Source organism: Sinohyriopsis cumingii, chromosome 16 (assembly GCF_028554795.1).
Source record: "Sinohyriopsis cumingii isolate HCF-2022 chromosome 16, ASM2855479v2, whole genome shotgun sequence".
Lineage (NCBI taxonomy): Eukaryota > Metazoa > Mollusca > Bivalvia > Unionida > Unionidae > Sinohyriopsis > Sinohyriopsis cumingii.
Window position 1 is genome coordinate 32,362,075 of NC_142976.1, and position 23,202 is coordinate 32,385,276.

The 23,202-nt window shown below is 36.3% G+C and overlaps 1 protein-coding gene across 1 annotated transcript in view; it reads right to left on the minus strand.

Annotated features, from left to right (window-relative positions):
• LOC149780165 (uncharacterized) overlaps window positions 1-23,202 on the minus strand; it is a 110,964-nt gene that overhangs the window by 40,255 nt on the left and 47,507 nt on the right. The window contains exons 17-19 of the mRNA XM_089936913.1: window positions 8,931-8,949; window positions 8,359-8,414; window positions 7,637-7,664 (exon numbers count right to left, since the gene is read on the minus strand). Of these exons, the coding sequence (XP_089793039.1) occupies window positions 7,637-7,664; window positions 8,359-8,414; window positions 8,931-8,949 (103 nt within the window). The remainder of the gene's footprint in view (window positions 1-7,636; window positions 7,665-8,358; window positions 8,415-8,930; window positions 8,950-23,202) is intronic.

The following is a 23,202-nucleotide window of genomic DNA, read 5'->3' on the forward strand; positions in this document are numbered from 1 at the left end:
GTTTTCTGAACCGAATAAATAAAACTTACCTTTGATTGCTAGGCCTTATCTTTTCATAATAGTATTTTGTGACACACTATTTTCAAATATGATTTATATCGTTGTAGCAGGTAAAGAACTGCACCAATCTACATAGGAATTACTCTTAATAGCCCCATACAATGTTCAATCTATTCACAGTCGTCATTTAAGTTTTCTCTCTATTTCTGCAGAGATGTTTCTTTTCTTACAGCTTTTTAAAGTGTGAACACAAGATTAATCCATTCAGCTATTATAAACATTTTTTATTAAAGTACAGTGCTAAAAAATCCGATAGCCCGACGCCCAAGCCCCTTTAATTTTAGATCGGGCTTGTCCTGTATTCTAAATGAGGTGCCCGTCGGCCTTGCCGAAGTATTTAATTTGTCAGAAGAGACTTTGATCGCGCTGATGAAATGTGTAAATGTATTTTCAGGATGTTAAAATACCTACCATAACAAGGCGCAATCTAAATCAGATCACCAATGTCCAACGTGAAATTGAGATCTGATTTTCATCAGATTAAAGCATGGCATGTCATGCTAAAATTATGATTTTGTACTCCCACCCATCCTGACACAGTCGTGTTTCGAGAAAAAAACAATTTTCTGTAACCTTCAAAAAAGGAAACAAAAACAAAAACTAAACAAACCACTTTCAGTAGACGTACGTTACATCTATCATTGAAGCTGACTATTCCTTGTGCAGTTTAAATATCGACAATTAAAGGAAAAGAGGTCAGGTATAAATTACCATTTCACAGATTACTAAACTGGATGACAATAGCTAGTGAGATGTGTCTGAAGGCTACAGTGGGTTGCCCATTGTGTTAATTTGTATAGGTATTATTAAGACGTGGAACAACATATTATTGGTAAATCAAAGAGACGGTAGATGCGTGTACAGGAACCAAATTTATTACATATTATTGCCTTGAATTAGAATGTTTAAGCCATATGTACTATATTTTTGACCAGTTTATGAACAGCGGCAACGTTATTTTTGAATGTCATATTTTACTGCATATAAGAATGTAAAGCATGATCATTTTAGTTGTCGGAATAGTGTTCAAGTGTAATTCATTTTTGAAGCCAACTTAGGTTAGCTATCAGTCAAGTTCAACAAAAATAAATTTAAAAACGCTTGGTTGAAAGAGTTTTAATTTGTGAAGCACATAAGCGTAGCGATGAACACTAATGAAACTTGCATTACCTTCAAACACCTTTGAACCCTTTAAATTTATATTCTGACTTTAGCTATTGCAACGTTGTGGGACAAAATTAAAAATGGTGGAAATTGTGGGCATGTGGAAATTGAAGTCCGGGCTTGCGGAAATTCTCTTAAGGATTGTGAGTTTATTCAAGTCACCAGCCCAGGGTCATTGTCTACAAATGTTCTTTGAGCACTGCAAAATAGCAGATTGAAGAGAGAAAAATGCTGGGCTGTTACTCAGATATATTTCGTATGGAGATCTAATAACTGTACGCTGTATGTCATTCTAAATTCAATTATTTCTTATCATCACGTATGTATACGTACATTCTGTGATCTTTGTATAGTCATCAAACCGCCTATTCCTTTCTGCGTAGACATCAATATTAACGTTTGAGAAACATAAACTTATTTTGTGCACCAGATAACGAGGTACACAATACTTGCGTACCTTGGTTGATATAAGTGAAAACGATCTAAAATTCGAAACTTTGCACTTTGTGGCTTTTACGTGAGATCAATTACCCTAGATAGGGGTACCTTTATCGTTATTGTTGCACCATGTATGTACAAGATAATGTTAGCGTTCTAGTAAGATTTGAAATAATGTACGTGCATAGATAGAACGTAAGCCTCAATTAAAACCACCGTCAAAAGTCTCATACATTTAATGGAGAAAATTTTACATATTGGCCCAATATCAATGCTTTGAGTATTGGACCATGTTAAATACGCATCCAATATCCATTAACCCACCTAATTCCCCCTCCGGTACACACGCATATATTTACACACACTATTAAACCGAACCCTGCTCAATTAATATTTGGTCTGGTTACTACAAGAACATTGCTCTGTTTGTTTCATATGTAAAAAACATTATAATGAAAATTAGAGGCCTACTATATGTGTTTATAAATATAAATAACGTGGGCAAGTTCACTTAACTCAGTGTCGATTAATATCGTTACTCGCGACCAGCCTTCAATTTAAGCTTTGGACGAATTATCACACTCAGACATGATTATCTGTTTTCTTCTGCATATATTTATTTCATACAGTCATATCATGTGTGAGATAAAGCGATAAGAACGATCTGCACGACTATATAGTCGGTCTCATACCACCTCAATTTCGTCACTTCGACCTTGTTCGATTCCTTTCAGGGTGAACGTGTAGCCGAGTGAAATACAACGGTGGTACATATCTAGGCTACGGTTTTCGCTTCTCGCTGAGTGGCCTTTGTGTCTGCTTCGAACGAATTATGACTTACTATGCTGTTTGATTATGTTTGTGTCTATCAATGTAATACTGTTTCGCATAATTATGTATTTATGGATAGTTTCCTGGAACTTTGTATAACACTTTCCTCACTGTCTGGTATATAGGAGTCAATTTATAATCATAATTCGGTGTACATAACTTGCATTTCTAAGCAATACTTCAGTAAGTTTGTATATAACGCCATGCGTCAGTTTCCACTTGTCTACTGATTTGGTCCTCTTGCAACTCAAACCCTTTCGTTGTGTTTGGCGACATACCTTGTATTTCTAAATCAAGGTTTCTACGTGCATTTAGGTAGCTGTTACTGTATGCTTGCCTATTAAGATGGTTGTCATGGACTTCAAGTTTTGGAAGTATTGGACAACGTACATGCAGAGTACAACGAAAACGAAAACAAAATATAGACTACCTGAATAAAAGATCTATAGAACAAGGCTTGGGTGTTCAGCTCGTTAAGAAGTTGCGCAGATGTTTATTTTATCAGTTTTACAGTACAATGCAATTACATCAGACTTAATCTGCTAACGACAAGTATATAAATGAATTATTTTCACGCGTAATTGCATCACAAGAGAGAGAGAGAGAGAGAATCATTGATGTAGCAGCTTATACAATTTAAATGTTTCACATGATTCTCATTGAATGAGTTTAAAAGAGCATTGATACGGAGTAAGAGGACAAAGATTTAATCTGGTGACAGAAAGGTTAATACTTACTATGGCCAGATTACAGTACAAATTGGGGTAACAGTTTACTGAAGGATGTAAGTATGTATTTGACGAGCAACAAAAAACAAACATGATGACATTGTAACTGCATCTGGGTGATTTCGGAAGTACATGAGATAATAGATTACACGGGACCTGTCATACATTAGCTACAGTTTAACAACTGTAGATACATATAAAATATGTTAATATTATGTATTAGTGGAAAGTGATTCAAATAAAGAATTTTATTACATTTTGTGACTTTGATATTTTTGTTAGTCTGAACGATACAATAAAATGTGCTGTTGGACAAGGAGTTATTACTAAGCGTGACATGCACTTAAAATAACTACGAATCTTGACGAAGAAATGAATAACAAATTCAACCATCTGAGAAATGTAATGAGACGTCTTTTATTAACACAATGTCCACGAGTAATTAGAAACGCCATTAAAAAAACAATGAAACTGAATATCATATCAGAAAACAATGATATTTGCGATAGATTCTGATGATTAATTATGCTATGAACGATCTGGAAAATCAATAACTTTGGACTATTCATCCATCCGAGGCCACGATATTAAATCGAAGCAGGTGCCCAAAACTCGGTGATACGAGAAACAACCAACACCGTGTAATCTGGTGCACGAGTATCGTAGCCAAACTTTGGATGATCTAACTATCGAAATTAATAATCTATTTTCAGAGAACTGCGAAGTGAAAAAGATAATGTTGGACTTCAGAACCGAGGACCACAATCTCTTACAAAAGTCAACATTTTCCTGTTTTCATGATGCCGCTAGAGACGAAACTTGACTGAAGAGAGCAACGGGTGCAAAATAATTTTCAGTACCTAGACGAGTGTGTATCAAAGAGAGAGCAAATGTATGGAAAGTTGTATATAGTATTCAGACTATAGCTTGACTATCTCAGTCACCAGACATACATAAAACTGAAAATGTTTGGAAAACAACTATTACAAAACTTGCTAGAAGGTTGGCTATAAATGATCTGAACCGTGATCATGGATATTTGGCAGTCAGTGGATCAGGTTTATATAAAACAACTTAATTTTCCAGTCTTTTCCAAAGCGTCTACGGCCTGTCATAAAGCAAGATCAAAAATTCGAAATACTACAACTTGTCGGTGCAGTTTTCTTCTAAATTTCTTTTGATGCCATTAGTTTCAATTACATTACCTCATTTTTTAATTATGTGTATGTCTTTGAGGAACACCCACAAAGATCCAAATGAGCAAATAATAAATAAGAGAGAATATTTTGATTAATTGAGATTAATTATAAGTAAGATTCGGAACGAAAAACATAAATATACTAATAGAAAATGACACCTATCCCGTCCAAAACAAAACAATCTATAGGAGGAAGATAACACTATCATGTTTCAAACATAGTGAATTTATCAATAGTGGCTTTAAATGATCACATCTGATTTGGAGGAACGAAGGGTGCTGCTTTCACACTCCTTAATAATTTTGAAATATATCATTTTAGCAGAAGAAATGTTTCATTATTCGAGCAAACATTTAAGTCTATGTCATTGTTTTGGAGAGTAGTTACAATGCATCACAATATAACATTCAAAATCACAATGAGAAATGAGATAAAACACAATAAATATAGAATGTAACATTTTTCTGTATGAATTAAAATCGAAACTTATAATTAGCATTTGCTTTTATAACTACACTTTTTGTTATGGTTAGTAATTGCTTTTATACCTATTCATTATATTATGGTTATTAATTGCTTTTATAAATATACATTTTATTATTGTTTGTATTTGCTTTTATACCTATACATTTTTGTTATGGTTTGTATTCTCTTTTACACCTATACATTTTTGTTATGGTTAGTAATTGCTTTTATATCTATATATTTTTGTTATGATTAGTATTTGCTTTTATACTTATACATTATGTTATGGTTAGTAATTGCTTTTATACCTATACATTATGGATTGGATTCTATTTTCTTCTGATAGGATTCCACTCCACTGGCACAAATTCACAATAAAAGAAACAAACACATTCATGTAAATATGTGGTTTGCGAACGTTTATAACTATTTCTTAGCAAAAAGTTTTCAACAAGAAAAATTCAATATACATTTTTCGAAGTTGAACAATATGTTGGGCAAGGCATATCTGTTCATGGCCTTATTTCTGATTGCCTTGTATAAGAAACAATCCAGTGGTATTTTATTTATTTATACTGTTTTGAGGATTTATATGTTTTGGCTGGAAGATATATAAAGTGCCAATACGCTTCAGAGCACATTGAAACACGCTCAAACTACGAAATGAAGACCAACAAATCTGTTGAGAAAATCACGACAAGTGCATCTCATTTCAATAAAAGAATATACACGTTAAACAGCATCATTATACATTGAATATTTATACGTTACGCGGGTTACATTAAATCAACCAAGGGCAGCTATAAACCAATACCATGCATAGGTCCAATATGGAATTCTTCCCATCATATCTTTGTCTACGAAGAAGTGTTTAGTTGATTTCCATCTCGATATGTCGAATGGATACCTAGTTGAAACCTCCCAAGCGAAGATGAGAAACTGAGCGAAAAGGCCCATGCCTGTATATTACACCAGGAGCCAAACCTATAGTTACCGACATTATTCATACAAAGAGCAAAATGATATCTTGAATGATTCCATATATGCTGTTTACATGCAAATACAAGGTTATAATATGGAAAATGACCTACAGGAACAATAACTCTGTCAGAAGAGGCTGTTCAAGAGATAACATTATAAAAGACATGTCGGTATCTTTTAGATAGTTATCACGTCAAATCGCACCTGTATTAAATGTCTTCTAAGCTTTTTTTTTGCCAAAAGGAGGATCAAACTCGATTGTACTTTTACAAAAAATGTGCTGATACTACGAACCATAAGGGACACGTGAATTTATGTTTCATGCATATTACGTTCTGCTAATGCTGATTTATATTACATTAAGTTCCGTGGATGGTAGGACAGATGAACAGACAGAAAATTAAATTTATCCAGAAACCTATTATACAAATAAGGTCCATGATAGAGGCATACTAGTTACCGTTTTGATATCTAAACAAACACCTGTATTCAATTTTTTAATCATTTGCGTAAAATGTCTTTCTCTTAGTTGTAACAAGACACTACTATTACACGTGGTTACCATGTGATGTGAAGTAGCCTTGAGTTCAAATGATAAAACTTCCAATGATACGAATCGACTGATCGTTTTGGAGTCTGAAATAAACTGGTCATGAGATACTGATCTGGAATTTTGTACACATCGGTATATTCTGCGGACTACATTTGGTTCCCAGTTTCTACGTCATTTTATGTGATGTTTTATATATACGAACGCTAATGTGGGTATGTGAGAAAGCTTGCCAGTAGCTTCTCGTGGGTCGGTGGTTCTTTCCGGGGTTTTCCCGGGTTCTTCCTCCACCATTAATACTGGCCGCCATGTATAGCCTATCATGTGCTGAAAAATGGCGTTAAATCCTACAACAACAACAACAACAACAACAATATATACGAACGCATTACAACATAATAACAAATTCTCACCCATCCACCTACGCGATTTACAATCAAAATTTCCAACTTCTTGATTAGAGTCGCCCATTAGAAGGTAAGCCAATGTAATCGCACAGTCCTTCCTGCACTCAAACACTCACTCATTATACCAGAGAAAGCATTTGGCAGGCAGCTTCACAAGCCAATCTTCAGACAATATTGCATTATGCTTCAGCAGTAGGTTCCACCAGTTGTTATTAAGGTTTTTGTTATACGGTAACATGGGATGTAACTAAACATGGAGACAATGTTGCTATTGAAAGATATAACTGCGAGGAAAGTAAGAAACATTCATGCTAAAACAATACGTGTCATACTCAAACATAATGCTAGTGACAGAGGAATAGTTTGCTTTTAACAACAAAAAACTGACCATACAAAGTTCCTTAGACCACTGGCATGATCCGCACTGACACTGAACCCTGCATTACAATATAAGAGTCGGCGATTCTTGACTAACGAAGAAGGGGGTATCTATCCTGGGCAGTGAAGAGGCTAATCAAACAAATCGACCTAAACACGAATGATGTGATGATGAACTCCGCTGATATGATGATAGAATGAACAAAAAATCGAATTTTAAAGATCAAATGAAGTGTAAAGTGTTACCTAGATACCTAGTCACTCACAATATTAAAAAGAAGGCTTCAGACCATTTTATTTATGAGTTATGGGTAAAATGTACACATTGTAAAGCACCCTACCATGATCATTTAATCCTAGAATGTACAATTTTAAGGGTTGAGGGACAAAGGACAGAAAATTTGAAAAGTGTAGGAATAGTTTATAGGTTCTTACCTAGCATCGGTTTTCAAATTTGAAACACCTAAAAGGCAAAATGCAATAATATAAATATACATGTGCGAAATTAAAATAGAAAACCAAACCAACCAAAAAAATTAAAATGAAAACGAAACGTACCATACTTTTTATAGAATACGTTAAAAGGAACTTAAGCAACAATTATTTATTGTATTTATTCCTTAAAATCATTAAATCATCCACTTAACATTTGCTGAAAAAAGAGACTTGAGCATTTTTCAACTAAAAACGTTTGAGCTTTACTGGATATATACTATCATCAACAAGAGATATTTTCTAGTTTGAAGCGATTAGAGACCACGGACGTTTGTGACACTGATCTGGTCCTTAGATCACATTCCATGCCCAGTGTTGTCCTGCCATTAAATGTATAATGCTGGTAATGGAGTGTTAAGAACATTCAATAAGTGCAACGACTATTTCGACTATTTAGTCATCTATGACATTTACGGACGTTTGTGTCACTGATCTGGTGTTGTATTGCCAGTAAATGTAATAAATTATTGATGCACTGTTTATTGGTGCTTTAACATTTTATTAAATTCCTGACATAAAAAAACTTTGCTTAAGAGGACGCCGTTGAACGCGTAATGGTCATGGACCTTTATCACATCTTTGAAATAACTAAATCTTCGCGTTAGCATTTTGTAAGATATTGGCTGGTATGTTCTTTTACTGACAGAAAGCTAAAGTCATACCATCGTTTTTCTTTAGTTTACAAAGGCCGATATCGTTGATATTTGGGTCTGTTTGACTGTTCAAAATATATAAAAATACATTATACAGTTTGAAAAATGAAGAGCATGCAATAACATTTTCATGAAATATATCAGTTACAATTAAATGGAAATGTACAAACTTCTCCCTTGGGCCTATAATTGGATATAATGAGTATGATTTGGACGTTTGCACAATGTAGTCAATATGTTTTATATTGTATCATTTGTAGTGAAAGAAAAACCACTGTTTAACTTCTGTGTATATTTTATTGTTTTCAATTTACAACGTAAAGTTTCAAATATAAAATGAAACTGCATATGTAAATGCATACAAGTTGCAGAAATAAAAGTAATTTGAATTCATAGGCTTTTTTGTTCTTAGTAGCTAACATTGGTATGAACTTTTCAACTGAAGAAGTTTTCACCCAGGAACAGATTTTAATATTCACGTTAAGAGACAAACGTGGACTCTAACGTAGAAAAGCAGTATTTACTTAATCTTTTGTCGATTTTGAAAATTGTATGATGAGAGTATTCAGAATAATCTTTACCTGTCATCATTCTTGCATCCTACAAAGAACAGTAATTGAAAATAATAATAAACGCTTAAAGAAAAAAGGGGCAGATAATTCAGAGACAAGACTTAAATATTTAACGTTTGTATGTTAAATATAAATGAATTTTAGTGATAGGTAGCTTTATAACAATCGAAACGGAAAGTTTTGCAAACACTTTTATCGAATCATAAAATTTTACGAATAAACAACAATTCGTCAAAGATGAAAAGTAGTTAATGGGGATCCTATAGGGTCTATGGGACTTATCATTAAAAATACCCTTGGGAACATATAGGGTCTATGTAAATTTAACATGGAGAAAAATCGTGGGAACATATAGGGTCTATGGGAATTAACATGGCCAAAAACCCTGGGACAATATAGGGTCTATGTAAATTTAACATGGCCAAAAACCCTTGGGACTGTATAGGGTCTATGTAAAATTGAAACAGGGAGGGTCTCTATTTTTAAAAAAATAAAAAAAACAAAATAAAAAAGGGTAGGCAATGAAAGGCTATCTCTTTTCGAGAAATATGGGGGGCCCTGAAAAGGGCCTTTGGGTTTTCTTCTTCTTCTTCTGCTTCTAATTTCTTCTTTTCCTCCACCAACTTCTTATTTTCTCACCTACATTCTTTTTCTTCTTTTTTTTCTCCTCCTCTTCTTTCTTCTCTTCCTCCTCTTCTTCTTTCATCCTCTTCTCATTTTCTTCTTCTTTTTCAATTTTTTCGTTCCATTTTGTGACGATCGTCGATAAATACCTATGTATCTATAATCAGCTGAAATTCCTATGAAATCCCACTATCTATTTATAGCTCCAACTTGTGGGTTTTTCCTTTGGAAAATCCCACTATCTTTTTATAGCTTCAGCTTGAGTGACGTTCCTGTTTATGAATTCTAGTATATATGTATAGCTACAAAATGTGGAAATCCCCAAGTCGATATTTATAGTCTCGAAATTTCCAGCGTCAGTGACGTCACTGTACTGAACACTAGGGATAAATATCAACAGTGTTGCAAGTGGCTGACCTGAATACGCGCTACTGTAGGTAGGTAGGTAGAGTGTATCTGATAGGGATAAAGTGAGTTTTATACGGACAAACAGAGACCAATAGACACACACAACGTACGCGCGCAGACACACACACACACACACACACAAACACACACACACACACACACACAACGTACGCGCGCCGACATACTCACACACACACACACATACTCACACACACACACACACACACATACTCACACACACACACACACACACACACACACAGAAACACACAACGTACGCGCGCAGACATACTCACACACACACATAAACACACACACTATAAAATAGATAAAATTAGTAACTACTTACAATATCAACTTCTGTGACGATCGTGGATAAATACCTATGTATCTATAATCAGCTGAAATTCCTATGAAATCCCACTATCTATTTATAGCTCCAACTTGTGGGTTTTTCCTTTGGAAAATCCCACTATCTTTTTATAGCCTCAGCTTGAGTGACGTTCCTGTTTATGAATTCTAGTATATATGTATAGCTACAAAATGTGGAAATCCCCAAGTCGATATTTATAGTCTCGAAATTTCCAGCGTCAGTGACGTCACTGTACTGAACACTAGGGATAAATATCAACAGTGTTGCAAGTGGCTGACCTGAATACGCGCTACTGCAGGTAGGTAGGTAGAGTGTATCTGATAGGGATAAAGTGAGTTTTATACGGACAAACAGAGACCAATACACACACCCACACAACGTACGCGCGCAGACACACACACACACACACACACACACATACACACATATACACACACACACACACATACAGAGGGAAGAGGAAAAAACAAACCCCAAATATACTATCAACACAGAAGGGAGATGATACAAACCCCAAATAAACTATCCACACAAACGTACGCGAACGCATACAAACACCAAATATACTATCAACACAGAGTGAAGAAGTAAAAGTTTTTTGAAAGCACCTAAGCCCTCACCTGCAATGACCAACTCTGCCAAACACCTACACCCCACCCCACCCCACCCCCCACTCCCAACACTACAAAACCCATTTAACCCGTTATTTTATGGCATCAGTGTGTGATTTAGGAAACATCAAGACACAAAATAATGGAGGAATAGACTGACTATTGTTTACCGACTTGCATGCCTAAAGAGCGTGCGTGAAGGAAAACATCCTTCCATTTCAATTCTAACTAAAACATGATCCAGAGGGATAGAGATAGGTGAAAGGGCACAATTTCATTAAGTGTGAGTAGAAAACAAAACACGCCATCCTTATTATACAATGTCAAGACCAAGAGACACTTACGTGTTCTTTCTGGTCTATTCTCTTTTAGAAGGTAGTATGAAATTTCACATCAGGGCCAACGCATCGGCTCACATTGTCAATTTTTCCATTTCCATGTCTTTACTGGCACAAGTTCTTCATCATCTTCAATTTCTTCTTCTTCTGAATCCCTCTTCTCTTTTTCGTCTTGTTTTTGTTTATTCTCTTTTCTCGTAGGGCACCCTGAATTCCAGTGTCCTTTCTCCTGACAACGATATTAGGTATCTTGACTTTTGTCTCTCTTTCTTAGACGAAGCAGGTATTCTGGAGACAAATACCCATTTACCTTTGCAGATATAGCAAACTTCATTAGCACTTACACACTTTCGTATGACTCTTATCAAATCAACGACCAAAAGAGTAAGTTTTGTTGCCACTTTCGCATGTGAATTATGCTTTCGTATGACTTTTAGCAAATATTTGACCAGCAGGTCGATCTGTGCTGACTCTTCCATCTTTGATCGTTTGAGAGCGGAATGAATACTCTGACGCTAAGACACTCTCCTTATATACAGAGACCTGCTGCGTATGAAACCTAGTCAAATGTAATTTTGCAATAAGATGAAACGATTTCATTGAGGAAGTAAAAGGCAATGATGTACCGTATCGCCTCACACAAAACCTGAAGTGTTAGTTCAAATCCGTGTCAGCGATTTCGAAGACGACATAACTGGGCTTTAATCAATGCTCTCCATTTCTGCCACAAAACCACGAGTCCTGATTCACGCCAAAAGAAATTTCGTTCGGTCCATAAAAAATAGTATCACATCTGAGAAACGCAAAAACGAACTTCCAGAAAACTGAGAACGACGGCTTACACCTACAACGTAAATGTATGAGTTCAAGTAGTGCGTAAAACTTAGTCAAATTAAATTTTTATAGTCAAGACGAAACGATCTCTTTTCGAAGAAGAAAGCAGACACCAAACGACAATGGCGATCCGTGTCACACAACACTTTTCAAAATGTGTATGATCAGAGGTTTATTTAGCGATCTGCACGGTTAAATTAAATGTTGATGTATTTTGCAATAAGACGGACACAATTTCCATGGGATCGCCCATGGTACGATTGTTCGTGCATTAGTTTAATTTTTAAAAATATTTTTTTATATAAATCGCCTATAGGATAGACCCAGTAAAGCATGGCCATTCTCGTCACTGTCTGAATAGCTACTCAAGTCAATTCGAAGCGAACGCGGTAAGAAAATAAGTATAGCCAATGAAATGGCTTACAACGGGTGATGCATTGTTTTGTTCTAGGACTGTGTGGCATAATAATCCCTATGTTCTTGCGTTGTTACCATTACAGTGCAGACACTGAAATGTGAACTTACAAGCCCTCTTTGTGTGTGTGTGTGTTGTACCATTTCCTCTTACCACATCAAAATACTGAGCGTCACAGTATTGGTTCGCGTTTTCAAGCTGACCATTTTTTTATATCTCACTTAAACATTTCGACATAAACACTCACATCGGTAGAATCAGAACAGACGTGTTACAGTATTGAGGGGCATGTTATCTTTTTTTTCAAACTAATAAATTTGGGGTTTGTATGAAGTAAAGAACCGAAAGTACAGTGAAACTCAAGGATGATGACCCAATCTGTCTGTCTATTGATGCATGTATTTACTTAAGAAGAAATATGACCTCTAAAACACAAAGAGATACGGCAAGCATGATTAGATTAAACACAACGATGTTTTTCCTTCACGCCTGTGTAATTTAGAGTTTCAATCGTCTTTGAACACAAACTTGGTCTCCTTTTGTAGGGCTTGAAATAATAAAAAAAAGCTGAAAAATCTTAAGCACTTTGCTATAGATAATTTCATCAACAGACTAAACAACATAAATACCGTTACAACAATAGAAAGCCTTAAATCTTCTATCAAAAAGAAATGCATGAAAAAAATTAAAGATTAACGATAACTAACCAATGAAACCGAATTTAACAAAGGCAATGACATGTGAAGAAATGCCTCTCACTTTGGAAAGGTAGGCGAATGTACTCTGTCATGCACCATCAACTTGAAAAAAATTATAAACAGAGAGAAACCTGAATTCAAAATTCAGTTGTTTTTTTTTTCTTCAAAATTATTTCGTTTCTTTTTTCTTTTTTTTGGAACAAATCTAAGCACTAATATAGAGTGGAAAAGGGAAAATGCACATACAAGCTTTGATATTTCTGAAAAAACGAGGGGATATTCCTAACGTTCATAACCACCTATATATGCTTGGACTTGTCTGTGACTTATCCACAAAACAAGATGTACATATTTCTGGTCAAGCTGCAAGTGTGTGCGTGTTTTTGAAAATGGTAAAAACTTGGATATACAATTTTCTCGTGACACTCATAAAGTGAAGAGTCTGTGCAAGTGTCAAAAGCCAAAGTCATATAAGTTTTGTATTTTGTACGGCTTGTAAAGATTTCCACTTTAGGAAATGTGAAGTATCACAAGTTATTATCACAAACAGAAGTGGAACATAGGGGCTTGCAAGAAAGAAAATAACCCAGACAGTTGGTGTCATCAAGAGTGTTAGAGACGGTACCCGAACTTGCTTGCTTGCTTACTTGAATTAAAGTGATTTTCGCTCTAATGGAGCATGTATCACTGGTTTAATAACGCACCGCGTGATTTTTAATTACTCCTGGGGAAGGAAAGAGAACTTCATCCCCCAGGCTTTTATGTACTCACAGACTATTTTTAAATTTAGCCACTCAGGTGTAGGACTAACTAGTCCTTAACAACCTGACTGAAAGGCTTTACACATGAGTGGGAATTGTCTCACCACACACTCATTTTTCTGTCCGAGCGTGGTAAAGGAGGAAAAAAGGTGCTCAGCAAGACAGCCATGGATGTTAAGTACTCACCAAAACGCTAACCCGTACTTATTTCAAATCAAGTCCTGTTTTTTTGCTAATCGACAATAATAAGTACCAATAATGTGTTAACCACCTGTGCAATTAGTTCAAATCTAACGAGTCTGTTAAATTTCCTAACATATCTGTCTAATATTAGTACTTAGTGTACATAAAAATAGCCATACTGATCTTATTTAAATTATTATGTCTAAGCGACATATACCAGTTTGGTCACTGTTAGGTTTAAAAAGTTAAGTTTGTTGCAGTGTTCCAATGGGTCAAGTTTGTTTCGAGAATAGTTTAGTCAACGAGGGATACCAAGCCAAATATGGTTCCCTATTTAATAAAAAGCAATCTTTTGGAGCCCTAAAAAAAGTCTGTTTTTTTCGGTTAGAAGGTAACACGTCTCTCTTTTGCTCTCACGTTCTTTCCCGCACTCCTAGTCACATGATTCTTGATATCAGGAAATGCGTAGCCATGATGGGCGGTAATGTAAGCAGCGGCATCTACCAGTTGACTGAGGGGGTATCCAGTGTAGGTTTGTCTGTAGAATTGGGGAAGAACTCTGACTCAAGCTGAGGCTATAAAAAGATAGTGGGATTTTCCAAAGGAAAAACCCACAAGTTGGAGCTATAAATAGATAGTGGGATTTCATAGGAATTTCAGCTGATTATAGATACATAGGTATTTATCCACGATCGTCACAGAAGTTGATATTGTAAGTAGTTACTAATTTTATCTATTTTATAGTGTGTGTGTTTATGTGTGTGTGTGTGAGTATGTCTGCGCGCGTACGTTGTGTGTTTCTGTGTGTGTGTGTGTGTGTGTGTGTGAGTGTGTGTGTGTGTGTGAGTATGTGTGTGTGTGTGTGTGAGTATGTCGGCGCGCGTACGTTGTGTGTGTGTGTGTGTGTGTTTGTGTGTGTGTGTGTGTGTGTGTCTGCGCGCGTACGTTGTGTGTGTCTATTGGTCTCTGTTTGTCCGTATAAAACTCACTTTATCCCTATCAGATACACTCTACCTACCTACCTACAGTAGCGCGTATTCAGGTCAGCCACTTGCAACACTGTTGATATTTATCCCTAGTGTTCAGTACAGTGACGTCACTGACGCTGGAAATTTCGAGACTATAAATATCGACTTGGGGATTTCCACATTTTGTAGCTATACATATATACTAGAATTCATAAACAGGAACGTCACTCAAGCTGAGGCTATAAAAAGATAGTGGGATTTTCCAAAGGAAAAACCCACAAGTTGGAGCTATAAATAGATAGTGGGATTTCATAGGAATTTCAGCTGATTATAGATACATAGGTATTTATCCACGATCGTCACAGAAGTTGATATTGTAAGTAGTTACTAATTTTATCTATTTTATAGTGTGTGTGTTTATGTGTGTGTGTGAGTATGTCTGCGCGCGTACGTTGTGTGTTTCTCTGTGTGTGTGTGTGTGTGTGTGAGTATGTGTGTGTGTGTGTGTGTTTGAGTGTGTGTGTGTGTGTGAGTATGTCGGCGCGCGTACGTTGTGTGTGTGTGTGTGTGTGTGTTTGTGTGTGTGTGTCTGCGCGCGTACGTTGTGTGTGTCTATTGGTCTCTGTTTGTCCGTATAAAACTCACTTTATCCCTATCAGATGCACTCTACCTACCTACCTACAGTAGCGCGTATTCAGGTCAGCCACTTGCAACACTGTTGATATTTATCCCTAGTGTTCAGTACAGTGACGTCACTGACGCTGGAAATTTCGAGACTATAAATATCGACTTGGGGATTTCCACATTTTGTAGCTATACATATATACTAGAATTCATAAACAGGAACGTCACTCAAGCTGAGGCTATAAAAAGATAGTGGGATTTTCCAAAGGAAAAACCCACAAGTTGGAGCTATAAATAGATAGTGGGATTTCATAGGAATTTCAGCTGATTATAGATACATAGGTATTTATCCACGATCGTCACAGAAGTTGATATTGTAAGTAGTTACTAATTTTATCTATTTTATAGTGTGTGTGTTTATGTGTGTGTGTGAGTATGTCTGCGCGCGTACGTTGTGTGTTTCTCTCTGTGTGTGTGAGTATGTGTGTGTGTGTGTGAGTATGTCGGCGCGCGTACGTTGTGTGTGTGTGTGTGTGTGTGTGTGTGTGTGTGTGTGTGTTTGTGTGTGTGTGTGTCTGCGCGCGTACGTTGTGTGTGTCTATTGGTCTCTGTTTGTCCGTATAAAACTCACTTTATCCCTATCAGATACACTCTACCTACCTACCTACAGTAGCGCGTATTCAGGTCAGCCACTTGCAACACTGTTGATATTTATCCCTAGTGTTCAGTACAGTGACGTCACTGACGCTGGAAATTTCGAGACTATAAATATCGACTTGGGGATTTCCACATTTTGTAGCTATACATATATACTAGAATTCATAAACAGGAACGTCACTCAAGCTGAGGCTATAAAAAGATAGTGGGATTTTCCAAAGGAAAAACCCACAAGTTGGAGCTATAAATAGATAGTGGGATTTCATAGGAATTTCAGCTGATTATAGATACATAGGTATTTATCGACGATCGTCACAAAATGGAACGAAAAAATTGAAAAAGAAGAAGAAAATGAGAAGAGGAAGAAAGAAGAAGAGGAGGAAGAGAAGAAAGAAGAGGAGGAGAAAAAAAAGAAGAAAAAGAGTGTAGGTGAGAAAATAAGAAGTTGGTGGAGGAAAAGAAGAAATTAGAAGCAGAAGAAGAAGAAGAAAACCCAAAGGCCCTTTTCAGGGCCCCCCATATTTCTCGAAAAGAGATAGCCTTTCATTGCCTACCCTTTTTTATTTTGTTTTTTTTATTTTTTTAAAAATAGAGACCCTCCCTGTTTCAATTTTACATAGACCCTATACAGTCCCAAGGGTTTTTGGCCATGTTAAATTTACATAGACCCTATATTGTCCCAGGGTTTTTGGCCATGTTAATTCTCATAGACCCTATATGTTCCCACGATTTTTCTCCATGTTAAATTTACATAGACCCTATATGTTCCCAAGGGTATTTTTAATGATAAGTCCCATAGACCCTATAGGATCCCCATTAACTACTATGAAAAATGACACATCACCAAAACAACAAGTATGGATTTTCTACGTTTCAAATCGGAAATATATTATAATATAAATGATTTAGTTTCAAAGTTGTTTCTGAACATTAGTGAGCGATTATAAACTAAAAACAAGGTTGTTAGTGGCCGTTCCAGATTAACTAGCGATCAAGTTAATAGTTTATTTTCGTTTATTTTCAACCTGGTTTAACGAGTCGTAGACAATCTCGCTGACCTCTGCAACGACTCTGACTGTTTTTTATCTACAGAAGTTTCCGAAGGAACGATTCAACAGTGGTTAGACAAATCGTGAATAGCAAATTTGTAAAAAATGTACTGTTTTTTTTTTCTTCTTAATGATAGTACCGAACACCCAGTTCCAAGACACAGGTCGGTGCCAAACAGAATATAAACCGTCTGTTAAAGACATACAAAGAGACAGACATTAAGTTATTGAGGACGTTTTGAGTATCGAAAAGTTCCGTCTAAATGCAGAGACAAACCTACAGAACATTAAGCCAATGATGTCTTGTTACATGATGTGTATTCCAGCTGGAGCAGTTATATCGAGAGGATTAATTTATTTAATACACATTCGTTGGAAATACAGAGCTCTAATATTCATATAACTATATTTTGGATGACATAGATATTGCGGAATTGCTGTGAATTCATTCAAGATACATTTGGAGGATTGTATCATAGAGATTCGCCTGGACCGTTGGTACATCATTATAGTACTGAACATCATTCGGAATACTACTGGAATTATTTCGAATTACTCAGTACGTTTTGAATTGATAGAACGTTTAGTACATGTTAGAACAGATTATGATTTAATTTACAATGCTGTAAGTTATAATAATATTTTCGCTTTGCATTTTAAAGAAATAAATTATATTTTCAATTTTACAAACCTTGTTGCTTTTCACTTTTTCGTGTTACTTATTTTAAGACTAATGGTATATATATATATATATATATATAAGTAGTTAATGGGGATCCTATAGGGTCTATGGGACTTATCATTAAAAATACCCTTGGGAACATATAGGGTCTATGTAAATTTAACATGGAGAAAAATCGTGGGAACATATAGGGTCTATGAGAATTAACATGGCCAAAAACCCTGGGACAATATAGGGTCTATGTAAATTTAACATGGCCAAAAACCCTTGGGACTGTATAGGGTCTATGTAAAATTGAAACAGGGAGGGTCTCTATTTTTAAAAAAATAAAAAAAACAAAATAAAAAAGGGTAGGCAATGAAAGGCTATCTCTTTTCGAGAAATATGGGGGGCCCTGAAAAGGGCCTTTGGGTTTTCTTCTTCTTCTTCTGCTTCTAATTTCTTCTTTTCCTCCACCAACTTCTTATTTTCTCACCTACACTCTTTTTCTTCTTTTTTTTCTCCTCCTCTTCTTTCTTCTCTTCCTCCTCTTCTTCTTTCTTCCTCTTCTCATTTTCTTCTTCTTTTTCAATTTTTTCGTTCCATTTTGTGACGATCGTCGATAAATACCTATGTATCTATAATCAGCTGAAATTCCTATGAAATCCCACTATCTATTTATAGCTCCAACTTGTGGGTTTTTCCTTTGGAAAATCCCACTATCTTTTTATAGCCTCAGCTTGAGTGACGTTCCTGTTTATGAATTCTAGTATATATGTATAGCTACAAAATGTGGAAATCCCCAAGTCGATATTTATAGTCTCGAAATTTCCAGCGTCAGTGACGTCACTGTACTGAACACTAGGGATAAATATCAACAGTGTTGCAAGTGGCTGACCTGAATACGCGCTACTGTAGGTAGGTAGGTAGAGTGTATCTGATAGGGATAAAGTGAGTTTTATACGGACAAACAGAGACCAATAGACACACACAACGTACGCGCGCAGACACACACACACACAAACACACACACACACACACACACACACACACAACGTACGCGCGCCGACATACTCACACACACACACACATACTCACACACACAGAGAGAAACACACAACGTACGCGCGCAGACATACTCACACACACACATAAACACACACACTATAAAATAGATAAAATTAGTAACTACTTACAATATCAACTTCTGTGACGATCGTCGATAAATACCTATGTATCTATAATCAGCTGAAATTCCTATGAAATCCCACTATCTATTTATAGCTCCAACTTGTGGGTTTTTCCTTTGGAAAATCCCACTATCTTTTTATAGCCTCAGCTTGAGTGACGTTCCTGTTTATGAATTCTAGTATATATGTATAGCTACAAAATGTGGAAATCCCCAAGTCGATATTTATAGTCTCGAAATTTCCAGCGTCAGTGACGTCACTGTACTGAACACTAGGGATAAATATCAACAGTGTTGCAAGTGGCTGACCTGAATACGCGCTACTGTAGGTAGGTAGGTAGAGTGTATCTGATAGGGATAAAGTGAGTTTTATACGGACAAACAGAGACCAATAGACACACACAACGTACGCGCGCAGACACACACACACAAACACACACACACACACACACACAACGTACGCGCGCCGACATACTCACACACACACACACATACTCAAACACACACACACACACACATACTCACACACACACACACACACACACAGAGAAACACACAACGTACGCGCGCAGACATACTCACACACACACATAAACACACACACTATAAAATAGATAAAATTAGTAACTACTTACAATATCAACTTCTGTGACGATCGTGGATAAATACCTATGTATCTATAATCAGCTGAAATTCCTATGAAATCCCACTATCTATTTATAGCTCCAACTTGTGGGTTTTTCCTTTGGAAAATCCCACTATCTTTTTATAGCCTCAGCTTGAGTGACGTTCCTGTTTATGAATTCTAGTATATATGTATAGCTACAAAATGTGGAAATCCCCAAGTCGATATTTATAGTCTCGAAATTTCCAGCGTCAGTGACGTCACTGTACTGAACACTAGGGATAAATATCAACAGTGTTGCAAGTGGCTGACCTGAATACGCGCTACTGTAGGTAGGTAGGTAGAGTGTATCTGATAGGGATAAAGTGAGTTTTATACGGACAAACAGAGACCAATAGACACACACAACGTACGCGCGCAGACACACACACACACACACACACACACAAACACACACACACACACACACAACGTACGCGCGCCGACATACTCACACACACACACATACTCACACACACACACACACTCACACACACACACACACACACACACACAGAAACACACAACGTACGCGCGCAGACATACTCACACACACACACATAAACACACACACTATAAAATAGATAAAATTAGTAACTACTTACAATATCAACTTCTGTGACGATCGTGGATAAATACCTATGTATCTATAATCAGCTGAAATTCCTATGAAATCCCACTATCTATTTATAGCTCCAACTTGTGGGTTTTTCCTTTGGAAAATCCCACTATCTTTTTATAGCCTCAGCTTGAGTCAGAGTTCTTCCCCAATTCTACAGACAAACCTACACTGGATACCCCCTCAGTCAACTGGTAGATGCCGCTGCTTACATTACCGCCCATCATGGCTACGCATTTCCTGATATCAAGAATCATGTGACTAGGAGTGCGGGAAAGAACGTGAGAGCAAAAGAGAGACGTGTTACCTTCTAACCGAAAAAAACAGACTTTTTTTAGGGCTCCAAAAGATTGCTTTTTATTAAATAGGGAACCATATTTGGCTTGGTATCCCTCGTTGACTAAACTATTCTCGAAACAAACTTGACCCATTGGAACACTGCAACAAACTTAACTTTTTAAACCTAACAGTGACCAAACTGGTATATGTCGCTTAGACATAATAATTTAAATAAGATCAGTATGGCTATTTTTATGTACACTAAGTACTAATATTAGACAGATATGTTAGGAAATTTAACAGACTCGTTAGATTTGAACTAATTGCACAGGTGGTTAACACATTATTGGTACTTATTATTGTCGATTAGCAAAAAAACAGGACTTGATTTGAAATAAGTACGGGTTAGCGTTTTGGTGAGTACTTAACATCCATGGCTGTCTTGCTGAGCACCTTTTTTCCTCCTTTACCACGCTCGGACAGAAAAATGAGTGTGTGGTGAGACAATTCCCACTCATGTGTAAAGCCTTTCAGTCAGGTTGTTAAGGACTAGTTAGTCCTACACCTGAGTGGCTAAATTTAAAAATAGTCTGTGAGTACATAAAAGCCTGGGGGATGAAGTTCTCTTTCCTTCCCCAGGAGTAATTAAAAATCACGCGGTGCGTTATTAAACCAGTGATACATGCTCCATTAGAGCGAAAATCACTTTAATTCAAGTAAGCAAGCAAGCAAGTTCGGGTACCGTCTCTAACACTCTTGATGACACCAACTGTCTGGGTTATTTTCTTTCTTGCAAGCCCCTATGTTCCACTTCTGTTTGTGATAATAACTTGTGATACTTCACATTTCCTAAAGTGGAAATCTTTACAAGCCGTACAAAATACAAAACTTATATGACTTTGGCTTTTGACACTTGCACAGACTCTTCACTTTATGAGTGTCACGAGAAAATTGTATATCCAAGTTTTTACCATTTTCAAAAACACGCACACACTTGCAGCTTGACCAGAAATATGTACATCTTGTTTTGTGGATAAGTCACAGACAAGTCCAAGCATATATAGGTGGTTATGAACGTTAGGAATATCCCCTCGTTTTTTCAGAAATATCAAAGCTTGTATGTGCATTTTCCCTTTTCCACTCTATATTAGTGCTTAGATTTGTTCCAAAAAAAAGAAAAAAGAAACGAAATAATTTTGAAGAAAAAAAAAACAACTGAATTTTGAATTCAGGTTTCTCTCTGTTTATAATTTTTTTCAAGTTGATGGTGCATGACAGAGTACATTCGCCTACCTTTCCAAAGTGAGAGGCATTTCTTCACATGTCATTGCCTTTGTTAAATTCGGTTTCATTGGTTAGTTATCGTTAATCTTTAATTTTTTTCATGCATTTCTTTTTGATAGAAGATTTAAGGCTTTCTATTGTTGTAACGGTATTTATGTTGTTTAGTCTGTTGATGAAATTATCTATAGCAAAGTGCTTAAGATTTTTCAGCTTTTTTTTATTATTTCAAGCCCTACAAAAGGAGACCAAGTTTGTGTTCAAAGACGATTGAAACTCTAAATTACACAGGCGTGAAGGAAAAACATCGTTGTGTTTAATCTAATCATGCTTGCCGTATCTCTTTGTGTTTTAGAGGTCATATTTCTTCTTAAGTAAATACATGCATCAATAGACAGACAGATTGGGTCATCATCCTTGAGTTTCACTGTACTTTCGGTTCTTTACTTCATACAAACCCCAAATTTATTAGTTTGAAAAAAAAGATAACATGCCCCTCAATACTGTAACACGTCTGTTCTGATTCTACCGATGTGAGTGTTTATGTCGAAATGTTTAAGTGAGATATAAAAAAATGGTCAGCTTGAAAACGCGAACCAATACTGTGACGCTCAGTATTTTGATGTGGTAAGAGGAAATGGTACAACACACACACACACAAAGAGGGCTTGTAAGTTCACATTTCAGTGTCTGCACTGTAATGGTAACAACGCAAGAACATAGGGATTATTATGCCACACAGTCCTAGAACAAAACAATGCATCACCCGTTGTAAGCCATTTCATTGGCTATACTTATTTTCTTACCGCGTTCGCTTCGAATTGACTTGAGTAGCTATTCAGACAGTGACGAGAATGGCCATGCTTTACTGGGTCTATCCTATAGGCGATTTATATAAAAAAATATTTTTAAAAATTAAACTAATGCACGAACAATCGTACCATGGGCGATCCCATGGAAATTGTGTCCGTCTTATTGCAAAATACATCAACATTTAATTTAACCGTGCAGATCGCTAAATAAACCTCTGATCATACACATTTTG